Source organism: Canis lupus, chromosome 1 (assembly GCF_011100685.1).
Source record: "Canis lupus familiaris isolate Mischka breed German Shepherd chromosome 1, alternate assembly UU_Cfam_GSD_1.0, whole genome shotgun sequence".
Taxonomy (NCBI): domain Eukaryota; kingdom Metazoa; phylum Chordata; class Mammalia; order Carnivora; family Canidae; genus Canis; species Canis lupus.
The window spans coordinates 81,992,406-82,016,396 of NC_049222.1; the positions used below are offsets into that span (position 1 = coordinate 81,992,406).

The 23,991-nt window shown below is 34.2% G+C and overlaps 1 protein-coding gene across 6 annotated transcripts in view; it reads right to left on the minus strand.

Moving 5' to 3' along the window:
• VPS13A (vacuolar protein sorting 13 homolog A) overlaps positions 1 to 23,991 on the minus strand; it is a 235,292-nt gene that overhangs the window by 152,466 nt on the left and 58,835 nt on the right. For all 6 annotated transcript variants that reach the window (XR_005354104.1, XM_038527037.1, XM_038527040.1 and 3 more), the window contains 5 exons: positions 17,613 to 17,802; positions 17,381 to 17,495; positions 9,754 to 9,890; positions 7,265 to 7,397; positions 4,876 to 4,993 (listed from right to left, as the gene is read on the minus strand). Coding sequence is in view for 5 of the 6 variants with exons in the window: in XM_038527037.1 (XP_038382965.1) it covers positions 4,876 to 4,993; positions 7,265 to 7,397; positions 9,754 to 9,890; positions 17,381 to 17,495; positions 17,613 to 17,802 (693 nt within the window). In the remaining variant the exon portion in view is untranslated. The remainder of the gene's footprint in view (positions 1 to 4,875; positions 4,994 to 7,264; positions 7,398 to 9,753; positions 9,891 to 17,380; positions 17,496 to 17,612; positions 17,803 to 23,991) is intronic.

The following is a 23,991-nucleotide window of genomic DNA, read 5'->3' on the forward strand; positions in this document are numbered from 1 at the left end:
AGATGTCTGACTGAGATTTCAATGTTTACAAGGGAGAGAAAAAGTACTGGAAGAAAGAAGTGAAAGGGTTAGCTAAAGTCAAATTATTTAGGATCAAATCAGCTAAACAGCTGAGTCAAGTTCAACAGATTTCTCTACTTATTAGCTTGAGCTCAAAGTTTCAGCTAATAGGGATGCATGGGCGTCAGTAGTTGAGCATCTGCATTGAGCTCAGGTCATGATCCCAGGGTCCTGGGATAGAGTCCCACATCAAGCTCCTACAGGGAGCCTCTTCTCCCTCTGCCTATGTTTCTGCCTCTCTCTGTCTCTCATGAATAAATAAATCTTTAAAAAAAAAAAAAAAAGGTTCAGGTAACAAATTATAAAGATCTCAGTAAACATAAAGGTATTTATATGATAAATGTAAAATCAAGTATTACTTATTATAGTTTTCTATTACAACTCTACTTTTTATTTTCTATGGGATTTAGAAGACAAATGCATAAAAGTATAAATCTATGTTAAATGGGTATACAATATATAAGGATATAGTATGTGACATCAGTAACAAAATGAAGGGGGGAGCAGTAAAGAAAGAGATTTTTAAACAAAACAAAGGATCACAGAGAAAGAGAAGAAAAAATAAAGTAAGATGAAATCACGGGCAGAGACAAACCATAAGAGACTCCTAATCACAGGAAACAAACTTAGGGTTGCTGGAGGGGAGCAGGTGGTGGGATAGGGTAACTGGGTGATGGACATTAAGGAGGGCATGTCACGTAATGAGCCCTGGGTATTACATAAGACTGATGAATCACTGAACTCTACCTCTGAAACCAATAATACATTATATGTTAATTAATTGAATTTAAATAAAATTTTTAAAAAGATGGAAAAAAGTAAGAATTTTTGTATACAATTGAAGTTAGTACCAATTTTAAACAGACTGTTATAACTCTACACATGGAAAACAGAAGAAAATCAAACCATGTCACAACAAAAAAGTCAACTAAGTGCAAATGAAGGCAGTAAAAGAGGAAATAAGAAAAAAGCTTATAAAACATATGGAAATAAATAACAAAATGACAGAAGTCCTTCAATATCAATGATTACTTTAAACATAAATGGTTTATGCTTCCCGATCCAAGATATAAATTGACAGAATGGATTAAAAAAATGAGATCCAACTATAGGTTGTCTGTCAAAGACTCAGTTTAAATTTAAGGGCACAAATAGTTTGAAAAATTAAAGAGTGGCAAAAAAATATCCCATGCATATAATAAATATAAGAAATCAGGAACAGCTTTAATTAAGGCAGTCAAACGAGTTTGTAAAGTCAGAATCTGTTACTAGAGACAAAGGACATTATATAATAATAAAAAGGTCATTTCACTAAGAAAATGTAACAAAACATATATGCACCAAACACCCAATCAAAAATATATGAATTAAACACTGACAGAATTGAGGGAAGAAACTGATCTACAGTCAACAGACTTCAGTATCTGATGCAACAACCAGAGAGGAAACCAAAAGGGAGGACTAGAACAACACTATTGACAAAATGGACCGAAAAAATATATAGAACAGTAGAATACGGTTTTTTCTTAAGTACACACAGAACAATCTCCAGGGAAAACCACATATAAGGCCACAAAACAAGCGTCAAATTTTTTAGAAGTCTGAAATTACTAAAAGAATTTTTTTCCATCACAATGGAATGAAACTAGGAATCAACAGAAGAAAAAATGTAAAATTCAAAAATATATGGAAATTAAACAACACATGTATTAAACGGTAAGTCAAAGAAATCACAAGGAAAAGGAAAAAATATCTTGAGACAGCTGAAAATGAAAACGCAGAACATCAAAATTTATAGAATACAGCAAAACTGTACTGAGGGAAATTTATGGCTGTAAACACTTGTGCTAAAGATCTCAAACTAATTTTAACCTTAAGAAACTAGAAAGAGAGCAAGCTAAACTAAAAGCAAGTAAGGAAATAAAAATCAAAGAGAAACAAAATAGACAAATGAGAAATAATAGAGAAAAAAACAACAAAACTGAGAAGGGGTTCTTCAAAAAGATCAACAGAGTTGAAATTTTTGGCAGACTGAGAAAAAAAAGAGAAATGACTTAACTAAAATCAAGAATGAAAGCAGGGGCATTACTACCAATTTGATCGAAATAACGAAAATTGGAAGACAGCACTATGAACAATTTTATACCAACAAACTACAAAACCAAGATAAAGTGAACGAATTTCTAGAAAACTAAATCTATCAAAAACTCTAAATTGGGAAGAAACAGGAAACCTGGATAGACCTATAACTAGTATGGAGATTGAATCAGTAATCAAAAATCTCCCAATAATGAAATGCCCATGATTAAAAGATTTCACTAGTGAATTCTAGCAAACATTTTAAAAAGAATATAAATTATTCTCAAATTCTTCCAAACAATGTTAGAGAAAGGGACACTAACTAGCTCATTTTCAGGCCACAATTACTCTGAACCAAAGTCGAACAAAAACACTGCAGACCAATATCCCTTAGGATCATGTTGCAAAAATCCTCAACAAAATTCTAGTAAAAAACACTCAACAGTACATTCAAAGGATTATATGCTATAACCCAGAATTTATTCCTAGAACATAAGAATGGTTCAACATATAAACACAGATCATTGTCATACACAACGTTAATAGAGTGAAGGAAAAAAATACACAATCCTTTCAACTGATGAAAAAAAATATTTGAAAAAAATTCAACACACTTCCATGATAGATACATTCAACGAATTAGGAACAGAAGAAAACTCTATCAACATAATAAAGGTCATATATGAAAAATCCCACAGCTAACACACTCAAAGATGAAAAACCAAAAGCTTTTCCTCTATGTTCAGGATAAAGGATGACCACTTAAATCACTTCTACTCAACATAGCACTGGAAATTCTAGTGAAAATTATTAGGCAAGACAAAATTAAAGGCATCCAAAGTGAAAAGAAAGATGTAAAACTATCTTTGTTCATAGATGAAGTGATCTTATATGTAGAAAACCCTAACAATTCGGGACACCTGGGTGGCTCAGTGGTTGAGTATCTGCCTTTGGCTCAGGGCATGATCCTGGGATCGAGTTCCACATCAGGCTCCCCACAGGGAGCCTGCTTCTCCCTCTGCCTATGTCTCTGCCTCTCTCTGTGTGTCTCTCATGAATAAATAAAATCTTAAAAAGAAAAACAGGGGATCCCTGGGTGGCGCAGCGGTTTAGCGCCTGCCTTTGGCCCAGGGCGCGATCCTGGAGTCCCGGGATCGAGTCCCGCATCAGGCTCCCGGCATGGAGCCTGCTTCTCCCTCCTCCTGAATCTCTCTCTTTCTCTCTATGCCTATCATAAATAAATAAATAAATCTTTAAAAAAGAAAAAGAAAAAGAAAAACAACCCTAACAATTCCACACACAAAGTTAGAAATAAATGAATTCAGCCAAGTTAGAGAGTATTAAGATCAACTCCAGAAGAATCGGTTTCTATACAGTAACAGCAAACAATCCAAAAAGGATATTAAGACAACAATTCCATTTACAATAGCATCAAAGAGAATAAACTTAGCCAAGGAAGTAAAGAAATATATTGCTAACTACCAAAACGCTGCTGAAAGAAATTACAGAAGACACAAAGAAATGCAAAGACATCTTATGTTCATGGACTGGAAGACTTAATATTAAGAGGTCACTACTCAAAGCATTTACAGGTTCAATGCAATTCATATCAAAATCAAAATAGTATCTTAAAATAGAAAAGCCACCCTATAATTCATATGGAATCTCAAAGGACCCCAAACAATCAAAACAATCTAAAAGACAAAGTTGGATGACTCACACTCCTGATTTCAAAACTTACTACAAAGGTATAGTCATCCAAACTGTGTGGCTCTGGTATAGACACAGAAAATAGAGACCAAGGAAATAAAACAGAAAACCCAGAAATAAACCTTCATGTATATGGCCAAATTATTTTCACAACAATACAAGACTATTCAATGGAAAAGACAGTCTTTTCAATAAATGATGCTGGGCAAACCAGATATCCACATACAAAAGAACAAAACTGAGTCCATATCTTATACCATATCCAAAAATTAACTCCAAATGTATCAAAGACTTAAACATGAAAGCTGAAAGTATAAAATTCTTTGTAACAATGATACAGAAATTTCATGACATTGAATTTGATAATAACCTCTTGAATACCAAAACATAGGCAACAGATAAATTGGACTTAATATTTAAAACTTTTGTGCATCAAAGGGCACTATTAAAAGGGATGATAAATAAGGCAATCCACAAAAAGATAAAATATTTGCAAATCATTTATCTGATAAGGAGTCAACATGCAGAATATATTGAAAAATAAAAAATCTCCTGCAACTTAAAAAAATTTTAATTAAAGACGGGCAAAGGACTTGACCAGGTATTTTTCCAAAGAAATATATTAACTGTCAGTTAAGTACCTGAAAATTACCTAATCAGTAATCATTCGGGAAATGCAATTGAAAACTATAATCAGACACTACTTCATACATATTGGGGAGGACTATTTTTAAAAATAAGAAAACAAGTTTTGCTGAAGAGATGGAGAAATTGGAACCCTTACACACTGCTGATGGTAATATAATGATACAGATGCTATGGAAAACAATAGGGCAGTTCCTCAACATTATGGAAATAGATGGTGATGGTCATCACACACAACAATGTGAATGTACTTAATGCCATTCAATTATAATCTAAAAATGGTAAAGTTTATGTTACATATATTTTACTACAAAAAAATAATCAATGAAATTTGGTATTTCCTTAAAAAATTTATAATCGTATGAAACAGAAAATACATACTTGGGCATCCTTATATCCATGAAAACCATGGCCTTAGAGAGTTCCACATTGAAGTGCATAGGTACCAAAATATGCTGTGTAGATACATTCAATTTTCGCGCTTCTCTCCAATTATCACCTATTATGGAAAAGAGTAAGTACATGTTTATTTAACACACATTTAATTTTGAAAAATACATTAAAACTAAAATCACTGTTAATATTTTGTGGTCATATACTTCATGGCATGGAAAATTCTTCCTCCATCTGGATAATGTTAATGCCACCTTCCCAAGTATACACAATCAGCAGGTAAATTCCATTTATGATTTTCCTTCTGCTGTTTCAAGAACTGTTTCAACTGGAAACAGCTTCTTAAAAAACCAATAACACAGTTTAATCAAATTTACTATGCATCCCTTTACAGTCACTATACCTAGCAGATACTGTACCCAAAAAACATGGCTTTAAGACAATAATGAAAAAGGTAGAGAAAAGCACAGTTCTTCTGTGTTAAAAAAAAAGCTACCAGTTACTCAAGATTGGTAAGAAGCACTGTTCTAGGCAATGTTTAAATTTTCATTTGTTCTCATAATTATGTTTACTCATTTTATTTTAGAAAACTGAGACTCAGAGGAATTTTTCATTTGTTTATGGCCAAAAGGCTACTGTGTGATACAAGCTGAAATTTACATCCAGGTCTGCTAACATGAAATTTGTGTGATACAATCCATCTTCATATATATTTTACCTCATTTGAGCCTAATATTTCAAATAAGAAAAAGTCATCAGTCAAAAAGAAAACCAAGTCAATGAAAGATTAGATGTAGAGAAAGGTAGTAAAATCAACTCTATTACAATTTTTAAAATTCAGTGTCAAGATAATGAAATATTTCCTTCTCAATTTACAGACAAAAAATATTTAGAAGTATGTGTTTCAGTATTAAGAAAGTTTATGACAACTGCCTAAAATAACCCCAAAGTCAAAAAATACACTGTCCTATAAAATATTTAATTATTTAAGAACACTTAACATTAATCATAAACAATTCCAAGGAATTCCAGTACTTTTCAATCAATAATGGAATACTAAATTTTTTTCACAATGTATCTCAATATCTTAAATATACCTCCTAGATTTCAAAAATTAATGACCAAAATGTACCAAACATACCACAATACTGTTATTTATTCCTTGCAAAAAGACTTACAGGTTTCATATAAATAATTTATATTTGCCACCCACTACACTTCTGGGCTTCTTCTACACCAACTAGAATCTTATAAAACAGAAATAAAATTTATTATTGGAAAGCAAATACAAAGAAAATAAAAATGTTCCAGTACTATATAAGTTAACACTTTTAATAACCATTACTTAGGGTTCTCAATGTTTCTCTTTTTATTAGCTCTGATAATTAAAATTCTACCATATATACAAATCTCTAAAATATCCACCAATCCAACTCTCTTGAATTCTAAATGTTTCCTAACACTCCAGGGATTCAGAAACAGTATGACACAGTACAAAGAAGGCTCAATTAGTCTCAGATCTCTCACTATCTACTTTAAGTTGCTTTGACAACTGAATTTCTGGCTCTGCTGACTTCATCTAAAACCAAATCTGTATCAGAGATTCCATCAAAAGTGAATGGGGTATAGGTACACCTATGATTCCCTCCCTCTATCCTCCTAATGATCCTCCTCAGTCTCAATGTGGCTCTTTATGGCCTGGGGGGGTCAGAGGCCCTAAGCTGGACAGATCTAGTTTTGAGCAGCCTAATGTGATTATCCTGTATAAAATATTTTAAATATGTGCCAATGTTTTCCAACCTTGTCCAAAGGATTTTTCAACCTCAGCACTATTGATATTTGGGCTAAATAAGTGTTGTGAGGTGGCTTTCCTCTACATTGTATGATGTTTAGTAGCGTATCTGACCTCCACTCACTAGGTGCTAGTAATGCCCCTACTCATTACCTGTAACATCAAAAATTGATATTGAAACTGTCTCTTGAGCACTAAAATCAAATACCTGAGCTATTATTGCTCCTAGATAGTATTTATTACTTCTGATTCAAAAATATTAAAGTTTTATTTTTCTTAAAGATTTTATTTGAGAGAGAGCAAAAGAAAGAGAAAGAGACAGAGCATGAATAGGCATGAGGCATGGAGGAAGGGGCAAAGGGAGAAGGAGACTCCCTACTGAGCAGGGAGCCCAACACGGGGCTCCATTCCAGGATCGTGGGATCATGAACTGAGCTGAAGGCAGATGCTTAACTGAGTTACCCAGGCACCACAAAAACATAAAAGCTTTAATATGTTTTGGATGAAGGTTGAAGAGAAACTATCTTAAGACCTAGCTAATCATTTCAGCAAAATGAATCAATACATAATGCATTATATGCTTACCAACTGTGCTGTAAAGCAGCTGTATGCTTGTAAGCTGAACGTCAAAGGAATCATAAGCTCTATGCATGATCTCTTCAAGCCTGGCTCCTCCTTGTTTCATATCTGGCAATTCCAAACGACTTTTACTTGTCACCTTAAAGTTATTTTTAAAAGTTTAGATGATGCAAAACACTTCAAAAGAAAATACTTCATCTTTAAGACTGTAACAAAAATTTAATGAAACACTCACAAGACATATAAACCTAATAGAAATGTCTTCACCCATGACATGTATAATGATAAGACCAGGTACAAAGTGAATTTTTACATATTGTTTTTCTCAATGATGTATATTAAAAAAGGGAAACCAGGCCAGCTATGGAGAACAATACATTTAAAACTTTTTTATAAAAAAATAAATAAATAAAATAAAATAAAACTTTTTTATAGAGTTAAAAATACACCTGCCCTATAACCCAGCAATTGCACTACTGGGGATTTACCCCAAAGATACAGATGCAATGAAACGCCGGGACACCTGCACCCCGATGTTTATAGCAGCAATGTCCACAATAGCCAAACTATGGAAGGAGCCTCGGTGTCCATCGAAAGATGAATGGATAAAGAAGATATGGTCTATGTATACAATGGAATGTTACTCAGCCATTAGAAACGACAAATACCCACCATTTGCTTCAACGTGGATGGAACTGGAGGGTATTATGCTGAGTGAAATAAGTCAATCGGAGAAGGACAAACATTATATGGTCTCATTCATTTGGGGAATATAAATAATAGTGAAAGGGAATAGAAGAGAAGGGAGAAGAAATGGGTAGGAAATATCAGAAAGGGAGACAGAACATGAAGACTCCTAACTCTGGGAAACGAACTAGGGGTGGTAGAAGGGGGGGAGGGCGAGGGGTGGGGGTGAATGGGTGACGGGCACTGAGGGGGGCACTTGAAGGGATGAGCACTGGATGTTATTCTGTATGATGGCAAATTGAACACCAATAAAAAATAAATTTATTATTAAAAACTTTTTTATATTTGATAAGAAGCCTTTTTATTAAAAACAAAATTAAGAGACAAATATAGCCTATGTTTCTATGTCATGATGATAGATATTTAGATATTTTTATAAGAAGAATCCAGAATTAAATATTAGGATAGCTGAACTGTACTCCCAACTCTGCCATTTATATGACCTCAAGCAAGTTATATTTGTACCATCTCCTTCTTGGTGTACTACACATGCTACTTTTTTTCACTTAAACATCCTGGAGATCACTCCACCAGAGTATATAAAGATCTTATTCATTCACATCTATACATATATGTGTGTCTGTGCCTTCACATTTGCACCTCTATTTTATATAGCTCATGCACAGCAGACTGTCAAACTTATTACCTCTGAAGGGTAATCAATTTTAGGTAAAAAGTCAAGCAAATTGCCTAAGGAAACAATACTAAATATTATTCCTGACCTTATGCTTCTGCTATTACACCACACTGCCCTTGAAACAATTCCACATCTAAAGTCAAATATGAATAATTAAATGTATAAATTTTATTATAAATATAAATCCAGCAAGTGTCTATGTAATTACCAACTGAAAGTAAAAACATAAAGGACAATGTCAATATCAAGGAAAGGCCTGTATTTCTCAGGTCGCCAGAAAAGCTTTCCAATATTACCTGTACCTCTTGGGTCTTTAAATTGTTCTATTTAATCTACATTTAATGATCTAGAGCAGTGCTGTGCCACAGAACTTTCTAGTAGGATGGCAATGTTCTCTACCTGAGCTGAAACAGCAACCCAAGACACTTATAACCATTAAATTCCTGAATGTGGCTAATGTGACTAAAGAACTAATTTTTATGTTATTTCATTTTAATCAATGTAAACAACTACATATAGTCAGTGGGTACCCATATAGAACGGTGCAGATCTAGTAACCCAAAAAAAATTTCTCTACTCAAAACTGAGGAAGAAAAATGTACACATTTGGATGGAAAGGGAAATGACTCCGGTAAATGCAAGAAGACCATCTCAAATTAAGATTATTTAATAGAGGTATTAAAATGTCACTATCAAAAAAAAACAAAAAAAAATAAAATGTCACTATCTATAGTGATATATACAAAAAATTTCAGAAGGATGAAGAATTATTTCCAGAACTTTCTCCCATTTGATTTTAATTAGTCAAGTAGTAAATTTACACTGAAAAGGAATTAATCTCCTCAAGCATTACTCTCAAATAATATAATTCTTAGGTTTACCCTAACCTGCATAGTTCAAAATGATCATTTTGTTATTAGAAATGTACGAAAACTACTTAGTTAAATGAAACTGCACATTATTTACTAAAAAAGAAAGAATTCTCAAATCCTACCATCTACTGCAAAGCTAACAGTAAATACTGCAAATCAAACTGTTTGAAAACAAAATACATTTTAAACCTTAAGAAACATCTTAAGGGTCAAACTACACAACAAACATTAGTATGTACCTTTAGATGACCAAGATCTAAAAGAAGCAGATTTGATGTAGGACTAAAAATTCCATCTTGTGGGATAATAACATAGGAAGCCTTCAGATTAATTCTGAGATCAAGAACTTTCTGTGTTTCAATAATGTACAGCAGTCCTGCAGAAAAGTTAAATTGAGAACAATGTGCAATTAGTATTAAGTTTTAAAATACCTTGAGCAAAATATCTTCAACATAATGTAATTTGTGGTCAACATGTATGTACATTCCTGATATAATGGAGAAGAGAATTATGATGGCTCCTCAAATAAATGTTTGTGACCCCCCAAACTCCATTTGTGTAAAATCAGGGACATACATATCTAAGAAATTAAGTTCTATGAAACATTCACTAAGCTTAGAACTTAAGTATAGAACTGACTCAAAGCATTGTTGTTAATTTTTGTCCCCCAAATGATCTTTATTCAAACACAGACAAGATTATACTCAAGTTTGTTTGCTGGGTCAATCAGGTATGATGGTCCCAAGAAGCAGCCATTAAGGACAATCTAGCATTCAATTATCTGTCTCACTGTTAAGCATTTCTCTATCTTCATTTCCATTTCCACTGTAAGACTTTCTCAACCAAAATGATCCGTATCATGGTATTCCCGACTCTACAAATCCAAGTCCTATACTCCTAAGAAGTCTTACCTTTGGCCTTACTTTCAACAAAGGCTTCCTGGATGCCATGAAACCGTGATCTATCTAGTTTGTTTCTTAATGGGGGGAAAGAGGGAGAAGTGAATATTTGGTTTTGGATATAAGTCTACTGTATCTCTCTTCTCTACTTCTCATTGCACTTAGAAGAAAATCCAAATTATTTAATACGACTTTCAAAGTTTTGCTTTATCAACACTGCGTCATTCCACTTCCCTTCACTCACTACATTAGAACCAACCTAGCCTTCTGCAACTGCCAAATTAACCCACTTCTGTCCCTGGCTGGGGCCCTCATAGTTTACCACTGCTTTGAAGGCTCTTCCTTCTACTCTTCAACTGTGTTAGTCTTAACACACATACTTAATGCTACTTCAAGTCAAAGAACTATTCTCTGACATCATCACCAAAACAATACTGAGATACTCATTATTTTCATTTCCTTCACAGCATCTGGGCCCTTTAGCAATTTGTTTCCTCCATCTGCTCCAACTTCACCCATGTGCCTGCCCTGTGAAAGTGGATCTGAGCCTTTTAAATCTTTTTTCCGTTGCAAATTAGCACTGAAGGAGATAGGAAATCCAAGAGAGAGACTGCAGGAAGGACAGGTGTTGCTTCCTGGTGTGTCAGTATGCTCACTCAGCAATATCTGACAGTGGTGTGACTTTCTCCAAAACCAGGCTCATGCTGTGCATAGCTACCAACAGCATCCAAAAGCCATCCTTTCCCTAAAAAACCCCTTCAGTCAGTTTCACAACAGAACGCACCCAGTGAGGTACTGTCCCATGAACAGCTTTCTCCATCACATCAGAAAGTAAGTTCTATAAAGTTTCAGAGAGCAAGTTTCCAGCCACTTTCTCTAAAATGGCATGAATCGCAAACCAGGAGGAAGAGAAGGATATCCTGCCAAGGAATGCAATGTCTGCATTGATGGCAATGGCTACTTCTTTCAGCTACTCTTCCTGTATTCCTTTGTTTTTTTTTTTTTTTTTTTAAGATGTTATTTATTTGGCAGAGGGAGAAGTAGACTCCTCCACTGAGCAGAAAACCCAATAGGACAGGAGGCTAGATCCCAAGACCCTGGAACCATGACCTGAGCCCAAGGTAGACTCAGCTGACTGAGCCACCCAAGGCTCCCCTGTATTCCTTAAAATTACTTCTTCTTAAAGTGAATTTTTAAATATTTAAATAGATAAATCTTAATTTTATGTCGGTCCTATTTTAAAATTATAAGATCCATTAATAGGCAAAAACTACATCTATTTTTATCACTGCTGTGCTCTCCAAAACTTAGCACAGTGTCCTATATAGATTTGGCTTGTGATAAATATCTGACTGAATGAATAAAGGAGATCACTGAAAGAAAATGAATAACTATGATCCTATCAGAGAGCCTGATGTGTCAAATGAAGGGTTTTGATAAATGACCACATTTGTCAAAATGACCACATCTGACAAGGGTAACTAACAACATGTGTATATTCTAGGGGCTGATCTCTCCAACTGAAAAAAAGGAAAAGATCTGAAAACCTTCACTGCTAAGAATGAAGAAAATAATACAAGAAGGAAATTAGGTCATAGAGGAAAAAGATAATAAATAGAGGCTAATACAGAAAAAAAGACAGAAAGAGAGAATGAATGGAGAACCAAAAAAGAAAACTATGTAACAGATGAGTCTCTTCCAAAATTGGTAAATTTTAACTTCTGGAAAAATATTAAAAATTTATTATTGAATTTTTTGAATTAACTTCAATACATACAGTAGCACCCCACTTTTTCCCAATATTAACATTTTATTTTACATAATAACTATACTATTTGTGCACAGAAAGAGAACAACAGACTTCAAATAGTTAAGTATGTTACCTTTAGAAAGTAAAATACTAAAGAATTCAGCTTTCTAAAACATTTCTATATAACATCTGAAGTTTACACAGTGGATATTTCCTATTTTAGTAATTCTTCTGATTTTTTAAAAATACTTGAGAGAGAGAGAGAGAGAATGAGGTGGAAGACCCTGAGATCATGACATGAGTTGAAATCGAATGTGACTTTTAACCAAATGAGCTGCCCAGGCGCCTCTGGTAATTGAGAATTTCAGTCAAGAATTAAAAAATCAAAAGTAGCTTAAAAAAAAAAAAAGCAGTCTCTGCAACAATCTCAAATTTTAAGGAAACACAACAGGAAAGACATTACCAAAAACAAATATAAAACTTTTATGAATCTATAGCAATGTCAGTTAAGATTAAATGCCTGGTATATTTTTGGGTGAGGGCATAAATTCACTGCTTTAAAGGGAGTCTTTAGTTATAGTCAACGCAGAAATAACCATTATTAAGGAAGCAAAAACAAACCAGCTTCCTTTGGAGTATATAATGATTAAAAAATGATTGGAAATAGAGTATTTCTTTTCCTGTTTTCTTAATCCATCTTCTCTGTCAAAGATTACATTCACCTTGTAAAAGCAGGACATGGTAAGAGAACTTTAAACTTAACTGGTAAGACTTTTACTTAAGGAAACACTTGATACAGTTTTACCACATCCCAGACATCTAAGCTGGTGATATTACTTGATCAGCATTAACACTTTCCTAGAAATGACTGACAACTACAGAAGTCTTAGAAGACTAAAATGGACAAATGCCCATACTTCCTTAGAAAGAAAAAAAAATAAGTTAATATTTTATTAATTGGTCAAGTGAATGTGGATTGTGAAAAAATTTTAAGCAAATAAATTAATGCACAACTAGAAAGGAAAGCATTGATCATCAGAAGCTAGTATATTTCATAAAACTGAGGTATTCTATGTTAACGAAATTTCTTCTTTCTAAATTTCTTCCACTTTTACTCAACAGATAACTAATAAATTGCAGAACTATTATAGATGTAATATATCAATAATTGAGCAACATACTTAAAGAACGCCTTTACTTTTTTCCAAATAAATTTTTGGGTTTTAAAAAAATTTTTTTAAGATTTTATTTATTTACTCATGAGAGACAGAGAGAGGCAGCGACATAGAGGGAGAGGCAGGGTCCCCACAGGGACTGATGTGGGACTCTATCCCAGAACCCCAGGATCACAATCTGAGCCAAAGGCTGAGCCACTCAGGTGCCCTAAATTTTTTTATTAAGAAAGTAAGCATGTGACCCTGAGATCAAGACCTGAGACAAAAATCAAAAGTCAGATGTCTGACCGACTGAGCCACACAAAGGCCTCTGCCTTTACTTCTTGAGAGAAAATGAAAGTATGGACTATATCAGACACAGTTCATCAAGTGTCCACAAGTGGAATTCACAGATTTCATGCACATGAATGGGAAACAAGTTACAATTTTATTTTCATTAACTACAGCTGACATTCAGTATCTCCTTCTACTATAAATGTAAGCAACAAACTTTGTTACTTATACAAATTGTGTATCATTTATGTTCCCTAACATAACTGAAGACAACTGGAGTTTCATTTATGCCTTCAAACTAATGGTAGTTTTTTGATCTATTGTTAATTCCTGTTATTTTGACCCATAAATAAAGAAAAACAGATACATTGCTACTAACACAAATTTGAGATTCTTAAAATATTTTGAAACTGTGTTCTATTTACTTTCTTTGTAATTCTAGGTAGTCTATGTACTAAAAACCAATATTTTGATTAGAGATCCCTGAGCTTCACACCAAACTGACTAAGGTGTCCATGAGACACAGAAAGTTATAAGGACCACTGATATTAAACAGTTTTACCTAGAAAACGATAACCTTTCACCCAAGGCTTCAAAAGATGACTCAAACACAACAACAACAACAAAAAAGGAAAATGAATCAATCTAGAAAGATGAATTTTAATAAAGATAAAATCTTGAATTTAAACTCAAACATTTAACTCAATTTCTAAATCCTGGTAATATGAATGAGTATGTACCAAGACCTATTCTTCCACTAAAAGCAACCAAAAACATTGGACATAAGATAAAACAGCAACAAAAAACTTAGAAACACTAAGGAGGCAAAAGAGTAAGGATTTATCAAGTCAAAAATCAATTTGAAGGAGTAACAGACCAGAAAAATTTTATCCCAAGATCATTTTTTGTACCCAGCAATTCCTTTCCACAACCTCACAGAGCACAGGGAACAGAAGACAAAGGTAAGGAGTCCAGCAGGGGTTCTTCTCACAAATCTAGAATCTCAAAAGATACCCACTCAAGATAAGAGTAATCCAGAAGTTAAACCTTCCTCTCTCTAAAAACCTACTCACAGAGGAATGGAAAGAAAGAGAAAAACTGGAAGAAGGGGGTAGTATCCCTCTGACTGTTACCACAATAGAGTCCTCAAGTGGTAGACACCCCAACATCTCTTTGGCATTCCAAAATATCTCAGGTACTGACTTTAGCAAAGTGGTCCACCAATATGCCCAAGACAGAGAGAAGAAAAAAAAATTCTTCCTTGAACGAAAGTCCATTTAACCTAGACTCCAGAGAATTTTCCCAAATAATTTTCCAAGACAAATGAACAGCTCACAATCAACTCACTAAGTATATAAAAACAAAGGCTACTATGAATAAGAGTCAGCCAAAACAAAAGATAAGAGGAAAAAAACCCACAAAAGTCGTCACTTAATTGAACTATCTGAATAGAGAATTATCTGGTGAGAAAAAATGTAACCACACTTATCCTGTTTGAAGAAATAAAAGTTTAAAGATATCCATGAACTCTGAAGAACAACAAAGAGATTTTAATTTATAACAAAAGAAGAATTCCAAAAATGAAAACTATAATCAGTAAAATTTAACCTAAAGATGTAATAGCAGGGACACCCGGGTGGCTCAGTTGGTTAAGCATCTGCCTTCAGCTCAGGTCAAGACCTCTATCCAGGTCCCATGATAGAGCTCCTTAATGGGCTCCCTGCTCAGCAGGGAGTCTGATTCTCTCTCTCTCTCTCTCCCTCTGTCCCTCATCTCTGCTCATTCTCTCAAATAAATAAACAAAATCTTAAAAAAAAAAAAAAAGATTTAATAGTACAGTAGCACAGTTTAAGAAGATGTCAGTAATTGAAAAGGTAAATTACCCAGCATGTAAGAGAGGAAAGAAAAAAGGATATAGAAGAATAAAGGCAGAGTAAGAAATGCTAAAGGACATTAATCCAGAGTTCCAAAAAAAGATTTAAGAGAAAAAATGTATATGGTTAATGAGTAAAAATTTTCTGGATGAAATTTCTAAAATTTGTTTAATCTACCAATCCTCAGAATGGTCCACAGCTGGATATATCACACTGATACAGAATATATAAGATAAGATAATCTTGGGGCAGATGGGTGGCTCACTCAGTTAAGTGTTTGACTCTTGTCTGACTCTTGATTTCAGCTCAGGTCATGATCTCAGGGTCCTGATACCGAACACATCAGGCTCCATGCTGGGAGTGGAGCCTGCTTAAAATTGTCTCTCTTCCTTTCCCTCTGCCCCTCCCACACACACGTTATCTTTCTCCCTCTAAAAACAAAAAAACAATGTAATATACAGAATTGGTGAATCATTATGTTGTATACCTACCACTAACATTGTATGTCAATCATACTTGAATAAAAAAATGGAGACAAGTAAAACAAAGAAAGAACAATAGCACATAATTGATGAAGATGGTAAATGGGAGTTCTAGTGCTCTCAAGTCCTTGTAATGACTGAGGGAAAATAAAAAATTTTACTAAAATTATATTTTGAGATAAACAGTGTTACTATTACTAGAGTGGTATAGTGAAGGGGTGGAGGGAAACAAAGTAATGCTAGAATTTATCTAAAAAAGACAAGAAAAAAAAGTTGAAAAATATCCCACTATATTGTTGTTGATACGACACATCTAAAAGATATAGGGGAAAAGAATGAAAAATATAAGCAAATTCTAACCAAGCAAAAACTAGAATATCCATACTAACACCTAAAAAAATAAATGAAAATATTTTAATTGGAATTAAAATGTTTCTAAAAATACATGCAGTCAACTTCATAGAAATAAAAGATTTGGCTTATTGGAGAAAAAATTTTATTTATGCATGTACCTACTGACAGCATCAAATTTATAAAGAAAAGAAATGACAGATGTAAAAGAAACACACAAATGCACATGCACAGTGACACTACTTTTCCTATAATTCTCTAAAGAATTATTGGAATATGGTGACAGAAAACGGAAAAATCCAGTAAGGATACAGATTTGAAATATAGGATAAATATGACCTAAAAATATGTATAGGTATGAAAAATATAGGCTTTCAAACATGTTAAATATTTTTTTAATTACCACATACTAAGCCAGAAAGCAAATATCAACAAATTGCAAAGCATTAAAATCATATAGATTAACTTTATATGATCTTATATATTTAAAATATATATTTTAAAAAGGGAATCTGTAATTTAAAATCTTCCACAAAAAATAAAATAAATAAATAAAATAAAATAAAATAAAATAAAATAAAATAAATAAAATAAAACAAAATAATAAAATTTTCCACAAAGAAATCTCCAAGCCCTTATGGTTTTACTATTTCATTAGGTGAAATACTGCAAGAAAAAAATAGTAACACTAAAACTTATAAAAACTCTGCAAAAGGATAAAAAAGGATGGAATTTTCTTTTTGGAAGCCAATATATTAAAATATGGAATTCATTACATGAAATGAAAATGCCAGGTTCATTCTCTCACAAATAGAATTACAAAAATTCTAACATAACATGAAATTAACTTGAATGTGGTAATAGGTTTTGTCCTTTCTGGGTGTAAGAAATGATTATTGTTATACCTGAATTTAAGTAAAATAGTACCAATTACTTTCAACTAAACTATATGTAGTCTAAAAGCATAAATTTAAAGTATACCTTACTAAAAACAGTTTAATGTGACTAAAAGTTTATGTAGGATACAATTTTTAATAAACCAACATTAATACTAGCATTTACCTGTTGCTGTCTTGTCACGAAATTCTTCAAGTTTTGTCAAAGTCACTGACGTGAGCTGTGCTAGATTTACCTCTTTTGGAGGCCTGAAGAATTCCACTATACTATTCACTGTTCTCTGTTAAAATAAATATTATTAACATTAGGCACAAACTCAAAGCAAATTGAAATATATTAAAACTTAGGAATTAAGAAATGCTTACTGCAAAAAAAAAAAAAAAAAAGAAATGCTTACTGCATCATATATCATTTCTAAAGGTTCAGCTTCTATGATACACCTTTGAGCAACAGTTTCATCTAACGGATTTATCTCAAATATAATTTGGAAGAGTGAAGTAGCATCATCCAATGAAGATAGGAGGCGAGGTTTTGTTGAATTATCTGGCAAGCCAGTAACATGAAATGAATCAATTTTGGTTTCAAATCTACATGAAAAAGACAGGACAAAAATTAGCTATCAATACAATTTTACATTTTACAGTATTTTTCAAACTGAAAATAAAGAGAAGATTAATAAAAAACAACTTCAATTTTCATTTCTTTCTATTCCATTCATGTCAAAGAAAATATACAACTATTTGATCTGAATTGACAAAGATTAATTTACAAACAACCCTATTCACATGTTGACCTTCTATATTTAAAAAAAAGTCACTGATTACCAGAGGCTCATGAAAGAAAATTATCATGTAAGCCAGTGCCAACGTTGGAAAACCTGAACTGTTTCATTCTCCCCAATTGCTGGAGATTCAAAGTGGACAACTCCCAATCATGGGGGGGCCCCAAAAATATTTTGAGATACACCTCCAGGAACTGGAACAGTTTCCTATAATAAGCATTAGCGAAAAAAACTTTCAGGCTTCAGGAAAGGAAAGGCGAAAAGAAACCGTTTAAAAATATGCCATAACATTATGTTCTTCTTAAAAGGCATGCTCGTTGGAGGAGCTAGTTAGCTACAGCCTAACCTAATGAAGTATTATTAAAGCCAAAATACCTAGAGAAGGGAAATACCCAACTTTAGTCAGGTCTACTATTCCACACGGGAGAAGGGAAATACCCAATTTCCCCAACGCTAGCTATCTTCTCCCACCTGAGGCAGGGAGAAGGGGAGTACTAAGAAACTTAAGTTCACAGACCAGAAGCATGGGATCACTAAAAAACAGAGAGCTAATCATAGCACCACAGAACTGTTCCCTTTCCCCCTATAGCTTACAACTCAATCACTAAAGGCTTATTTACATAGTTCATTTCACCCCATACATCACACATCATGTTTGGCTATCAAGAAAAATGTCATTGCATAAGCATAGCAAAAGGCAAACAACACAACCTGAAGTGAAAAAAACTATTTAAAAACTAATATGCTAAGGGTTATAATGGACAAAGTAAACAACATGCAAGAACAGATGAACAATATAAGCAGAGAGATGGAAATCCTAAGAAAGAAGCAAAAATAAATATTAAAGATCAGAAACACTATAACAAGAATGCCTTTAACGGGCTTATTAGGAGGCTAGATGTATCTGAGAAAATTAATGCCTGAGCTGGAGAATGTATCAGAGTCAAAAAATACAGGAAACAGAGAACAGGGATGAAAATAACAGAATACCAAGTGCTATAAGACAACAACAAAAAAATGCACCCTATGCATAAAAAGAATACCAGGAGAGAAAAGCACCAATTTTAACCAAGAACGACTGATAATTTCCCCAAATTAATGTCCAACACTAAGTTATGGATCCACAAAGGTCAGAGCATATCAAGCAGAATAAATAAATGCAAACAATCAAAAAACCACACCCAATTATATTTTTAAACTACAAAAAAAATGTAAAGAAAAAAATCCTGAAATAAATCAAAGGAAAGAACAACCTAGACATAGAGGAACAGGGATAAGGATAACATTTGCCAGGGAAGCAAAAAGAGTGTAGCGAAAATTTTAAAGTGTTAAGACAAAAAAAAAATCACCAACTTAGAATTCTGTACTGTATGAAATTTTCCTTCAAAAGTTAAAACAAAATAATGACTAAGACAAAAAAAATGGGGAAAATTATTTAACTACATCTGCCTTTTGAGAAATAGTAAAAAGTTATTTAGAGAAAAGAAAAAAACCTTTAATCAAATATGTTCAATATAATAGTAACAATGTATTCAGTTCTATATATTTATAAGTATGACTTATGTATATTTTTATGCTTATGTATGTTCATATATAAGTGAAATGAATAGCAGCAATGATACAAGGAACTAGAACAAAACTCAATTAAACAGGGGTGCCTGGGTGGCTCAGCCAGTTAAGTGTGTGATTCTTGATGTCAGCTCAGGTCTTGATCTAAGAGTTGGGAGTTCAAGCCCTATGCTGGGGCCCATGCTGGGTGTGGAGCCTACTTTAGAAAGGGGAGAAAAAAAAAGGATACTCAAACTACAAGGGGCAGGAAAAAAAAAAAAAAACATAGAAGAAAGAAAAGGTAAGAAAGGCAAAAAATAAAAAAAAAAAAGGAACAAATAGAAAACACCGAAGATTATGGTAAATGTTAAGAGATTAAGACAGGTCATGGTCTATGAAAAAAATATTTACAAAAGACACATCTGATAAAAGACTGTTATCCACAATATACAAAGAACTCTTAAAATTCAACAAGAAAACAGTACAAAAAAGGGGCGAAAACCTTCACAGACACCTCACCAAAGAGGACATATATATGGCAAATAAACAGATGAAAAAATGTTCTACATCACAGGTCATCAAAGAAATGCAAATTAAAACAACAAAAATTCCATGACACATCTATCAGGTGCGGCCAAAATCTAAAATACTGGTAATGCCAAATAAGAGTGAGGATGTGGAGCAACAGGAACTCTCCTCTCCTACATTACTGGTGAGAATGCAATGGTATAGTCTTTTTGGAAAAGAGTTTTGCAGTTTCTTACAAAACTAAACATACTCTTACCATAGGATCCAGCAGTCAGGCTCCTTGATATTCACTCAGAGAAGCTGAAAATTTACATCCCTACAAAAACCTGTACACAAATGTTTACAGCAGCTTTGTTCACACTTGCCAAAACTTAGAAACAGCCAAGACTGCCTTCAGTAGGTGAATGAATAAAATGAACTGTGTTACAGCCAGATAATGGCATGTCATTAAGCACAAAAAAAAGCCAAATGTGCTAATGAACCATGAAAAGACATAAAGGAAGTTTAAATGCATATTACTAAGTGAAAGAAGTCAATCTGAGAAAGATACATAGCATATGATCCTAGCTACATGCATGACCTTCTTGAAAAAGGCAACAACTACCGACACAGTAAAAAGATCAGAGGTTGGAAGGTGGGGATGATGAATAAGCACAACAGAGGATTTTTAAAGCAATGAAAATACTCTGTATGATACAGTAATGGACATGTCATTGTCCAAACCCATAGGAAAACACACCATTAAGAATGAATGGCAATATAAACGATGAACTTTGGGTGAGCATGTGTCAATGAATGTAAGCTCATCATTAATAAAACAAAAAAACACACCATTTTAGTGCTTGATGTTGAAAATGGAGGAGGCTGCGCATGCGCAGGAGGTAGAGAGGTAACTTCTGTACCTTCCTCCCAAATTTTTTGTAAACTTAACCTAGTTTTAAAAATAAATGAATACAGAAGCCTGGGTGGCTCAGTTGGTTAAGTGGCTGCCTTTGGCTCAGGTCAAGACCTCCAGGTCCTGGGATTCAGCCCTGCATTGGGCTCCTTGCTCAGAAGGGAGTCTGCTTCTCTTCCCTCTGCTCAATCCCCCCGCCCTTGCTCTCTCTTTCAGCTCCTCCCTCTCTCAAATGAGTAAATAAAATCTTTAAAAAAATAAAAATAATAAAGTCTTTCAAAAAAAAAGTAATAGAGGAATATCATTGAAAATTGCAGAGTAAGGTGCTCCAAGAATTAGTCTCTACATTAAGCTAGCAAAAATTGCCAGAGTCAACATCTCTGCAAGTCTGGAACTTAATCAAAAACTTACATCAACCAAGGAAGTGCTTAATGAAGACAGCTACATTTCTTTTCTTTCAGAAAGGAAGCACTTTGGCATTTTTATTTAACTTTCTACCATTCCCCATTCCCAAGCACAGCAGTGAGAATGCTAAGTGGGCCACATTCTGATGTGGCCTGCTGGAGCCAGCAAACTGATACAAGATGCTAAGGTATGAATGTGTGTTTCCCTCAAAATTCACTTGTTCAAAGAGTAGTGCCCATTGTGATAGTATCTGGGGCATTTGGGAGGTGAATAAGTCATGAGTGCTATGGGATTAGAGGTCTTATAAAAGAGACCCTACAGAGAACCCTAGCCCCTTAATCTTATGAAGACACTGCAAGAACCTGGCAGTCTGAAATTTGGAAGAGGGTTTCTAGCAGAACCTGGCAGTGTTGGTCTGCTAGTGTTGTACTTCCAGCTTTCTGAACTGTGAGAAATAAATTTCAGTTTTTTTTATAATTCCAGGCTGTGGTATCTTATTGTTCCTGCTCAAATGAAGGAAGACAGGAGTCTTGTCCTTAAAATAATGATGTCAAGTGTTTTCACCTGTTTGACAGTTGCCTAAAGAACCAGTGTAGAGGGTGACCTCTATTTTGTTACCTGTCATGCAGGCAAAAGTAACATCTGCCCCAAAACTTAAAGAAATAGATTAATGATAGCTGTCTGGAACAAGAGATAGTAGATGGGGAAAATACCAGCCAGATCCCAGTACCCAGGAATGAGGCTGAAAGGAAGTTTCTTTGGGGAAAAAGGCTCAGAAAGGCCACAATGTAAACCATGAATGCCAGAGAGCAACACACATACTGAGGACCCAATGTATGTTCAGCAAAGACCTGAGAGGAGCCTGGGCATGCACTTCTAACAGATTTGTGAGCTCCATGCAAGCAGGGGGTGAATGCTAAGGCAGAGCTGTAGGAAGCCTGGCACAGCACTGAAGTACCACAGCCCAGAGCCAAGTACAAGGACCTAGAGAGTATTTCTCTGTTTGGGTTTTAAGAATTTAAGGAAATAGGGCAACCTGGGTGGCTCAGCAGTTTAGCGCCTGCCTTCAGCCCAGGGTGTGATCCTGGAGACCCGGGATCGAGTCCCATGTTAGGCTCCCTGCATGGAGCCTGCTTCTCCCTCTGCCTATGTCTCTGCCTCTCTCTGTCTCTCAAGAATAAATAGATTTAAAAAATCTTAAAAAAAAAAAAAGAATTTAAGGAAATCTGTCAATTAACTGCCTGATCACTGAAATAATGGAACAGATACTTAAGTAATCACAAATGACAAAGAATAGAGTCTTCTCAAAAAATAGTTTGGAAAATTCATTGTATTCATTTGCTAGGGCTGGTATAATAAATTATCACAAACTGAGTGTCTTAAAACAAGAACTTATTCTTTCACAGATATAGAGTTCAGATGTTTGAAATCTGCTGGTTCTTCCTGGAGGCTTAGAGGGATAATATGTTTCTTCTACAAGATTCTTACTCTTACTCTTTCTTCTTGTTCTTCTACAAGATTCTTACTGTTGCCAGGAATCCTTGGTACAAGTTAGCCTGCACATATATTATGCCTATCACTTTCACCTCTCTGGCATTCTTGTGTGTCTGTCTACAAATCTTCTTCTCCAGTCTTCTTGTTTCTTGTATGTCTGTATTAAAATTTCTCTCTTCTTATAACACCACCAGCCATTGAATTAGGGCTCACTCGAATCTATAGTAGATTAAACTCTAATCTACTTCATTCAAATTCGTTAGTTATGAACTTCATTATATGTAGAAAGACCCTATTCCAAACTGAGGTTACAGTCACAGGTACAAGAGTTAGAACTTGACATAACTTTTCGGAGGAAATAATTCTACCCACTAAAGTCAGTACACAAATGAAAGACTACAGCCCTCAATAATAAACAACAAATACAGGTGAAAAAGGAGAATCTAATTTCCGTAGTTAACACATTTTACAATACAAAATGCCAATTTTTAAACAAATAAATTATAAACCATACACAGGAAGAATGTACTAAAGATAAACAAGCTGCCTTAACTGCACTCTACAATCTAAAGGAAATCATGGACAAAGGTGTAAAGAAATCAAGTAAAAGATATAGAAACAATATAAATAGGGAGTTATTTTTTTAAGATTTTATTTGTTTATTCATGAAAGACACACAGAGAGAGGGAAAGACACAGGCAGAGGAAGAAGCAGGCTCCCTGTAAGCAGCCTAACATGGAACTTGATCCCAGGACCCCAGGATCACGACCTGAGCCAGAGGCAGATACTCAACCACTGAGCCACCCAGGCATCCCTAAATAGAGAGATATTAAGTGTAAAATACGAATAGAAAATTTGTAGATAAGAATATAATAGCTGAAAGGAAAAAACATTAGAAAAGGTCAAGAGCAGATGTGAGAAGCCAAAAGAATAAGTCAAATTGAATGCAGACAAGTGAAATTACTGAGTCTGAGGAATTGAATGAAAAAATGAAGAGTGCCTGGGTAGCTCAGCTGTTAAGCCTCTGAATCTTGATTTTGGCTCAGGTCATGATCTTGGAGCCATATGATCAAGCTCTGCTTTGGGTTCCATGATGGGTGTGGAGACTGCTGAGGAGTCTCTCCT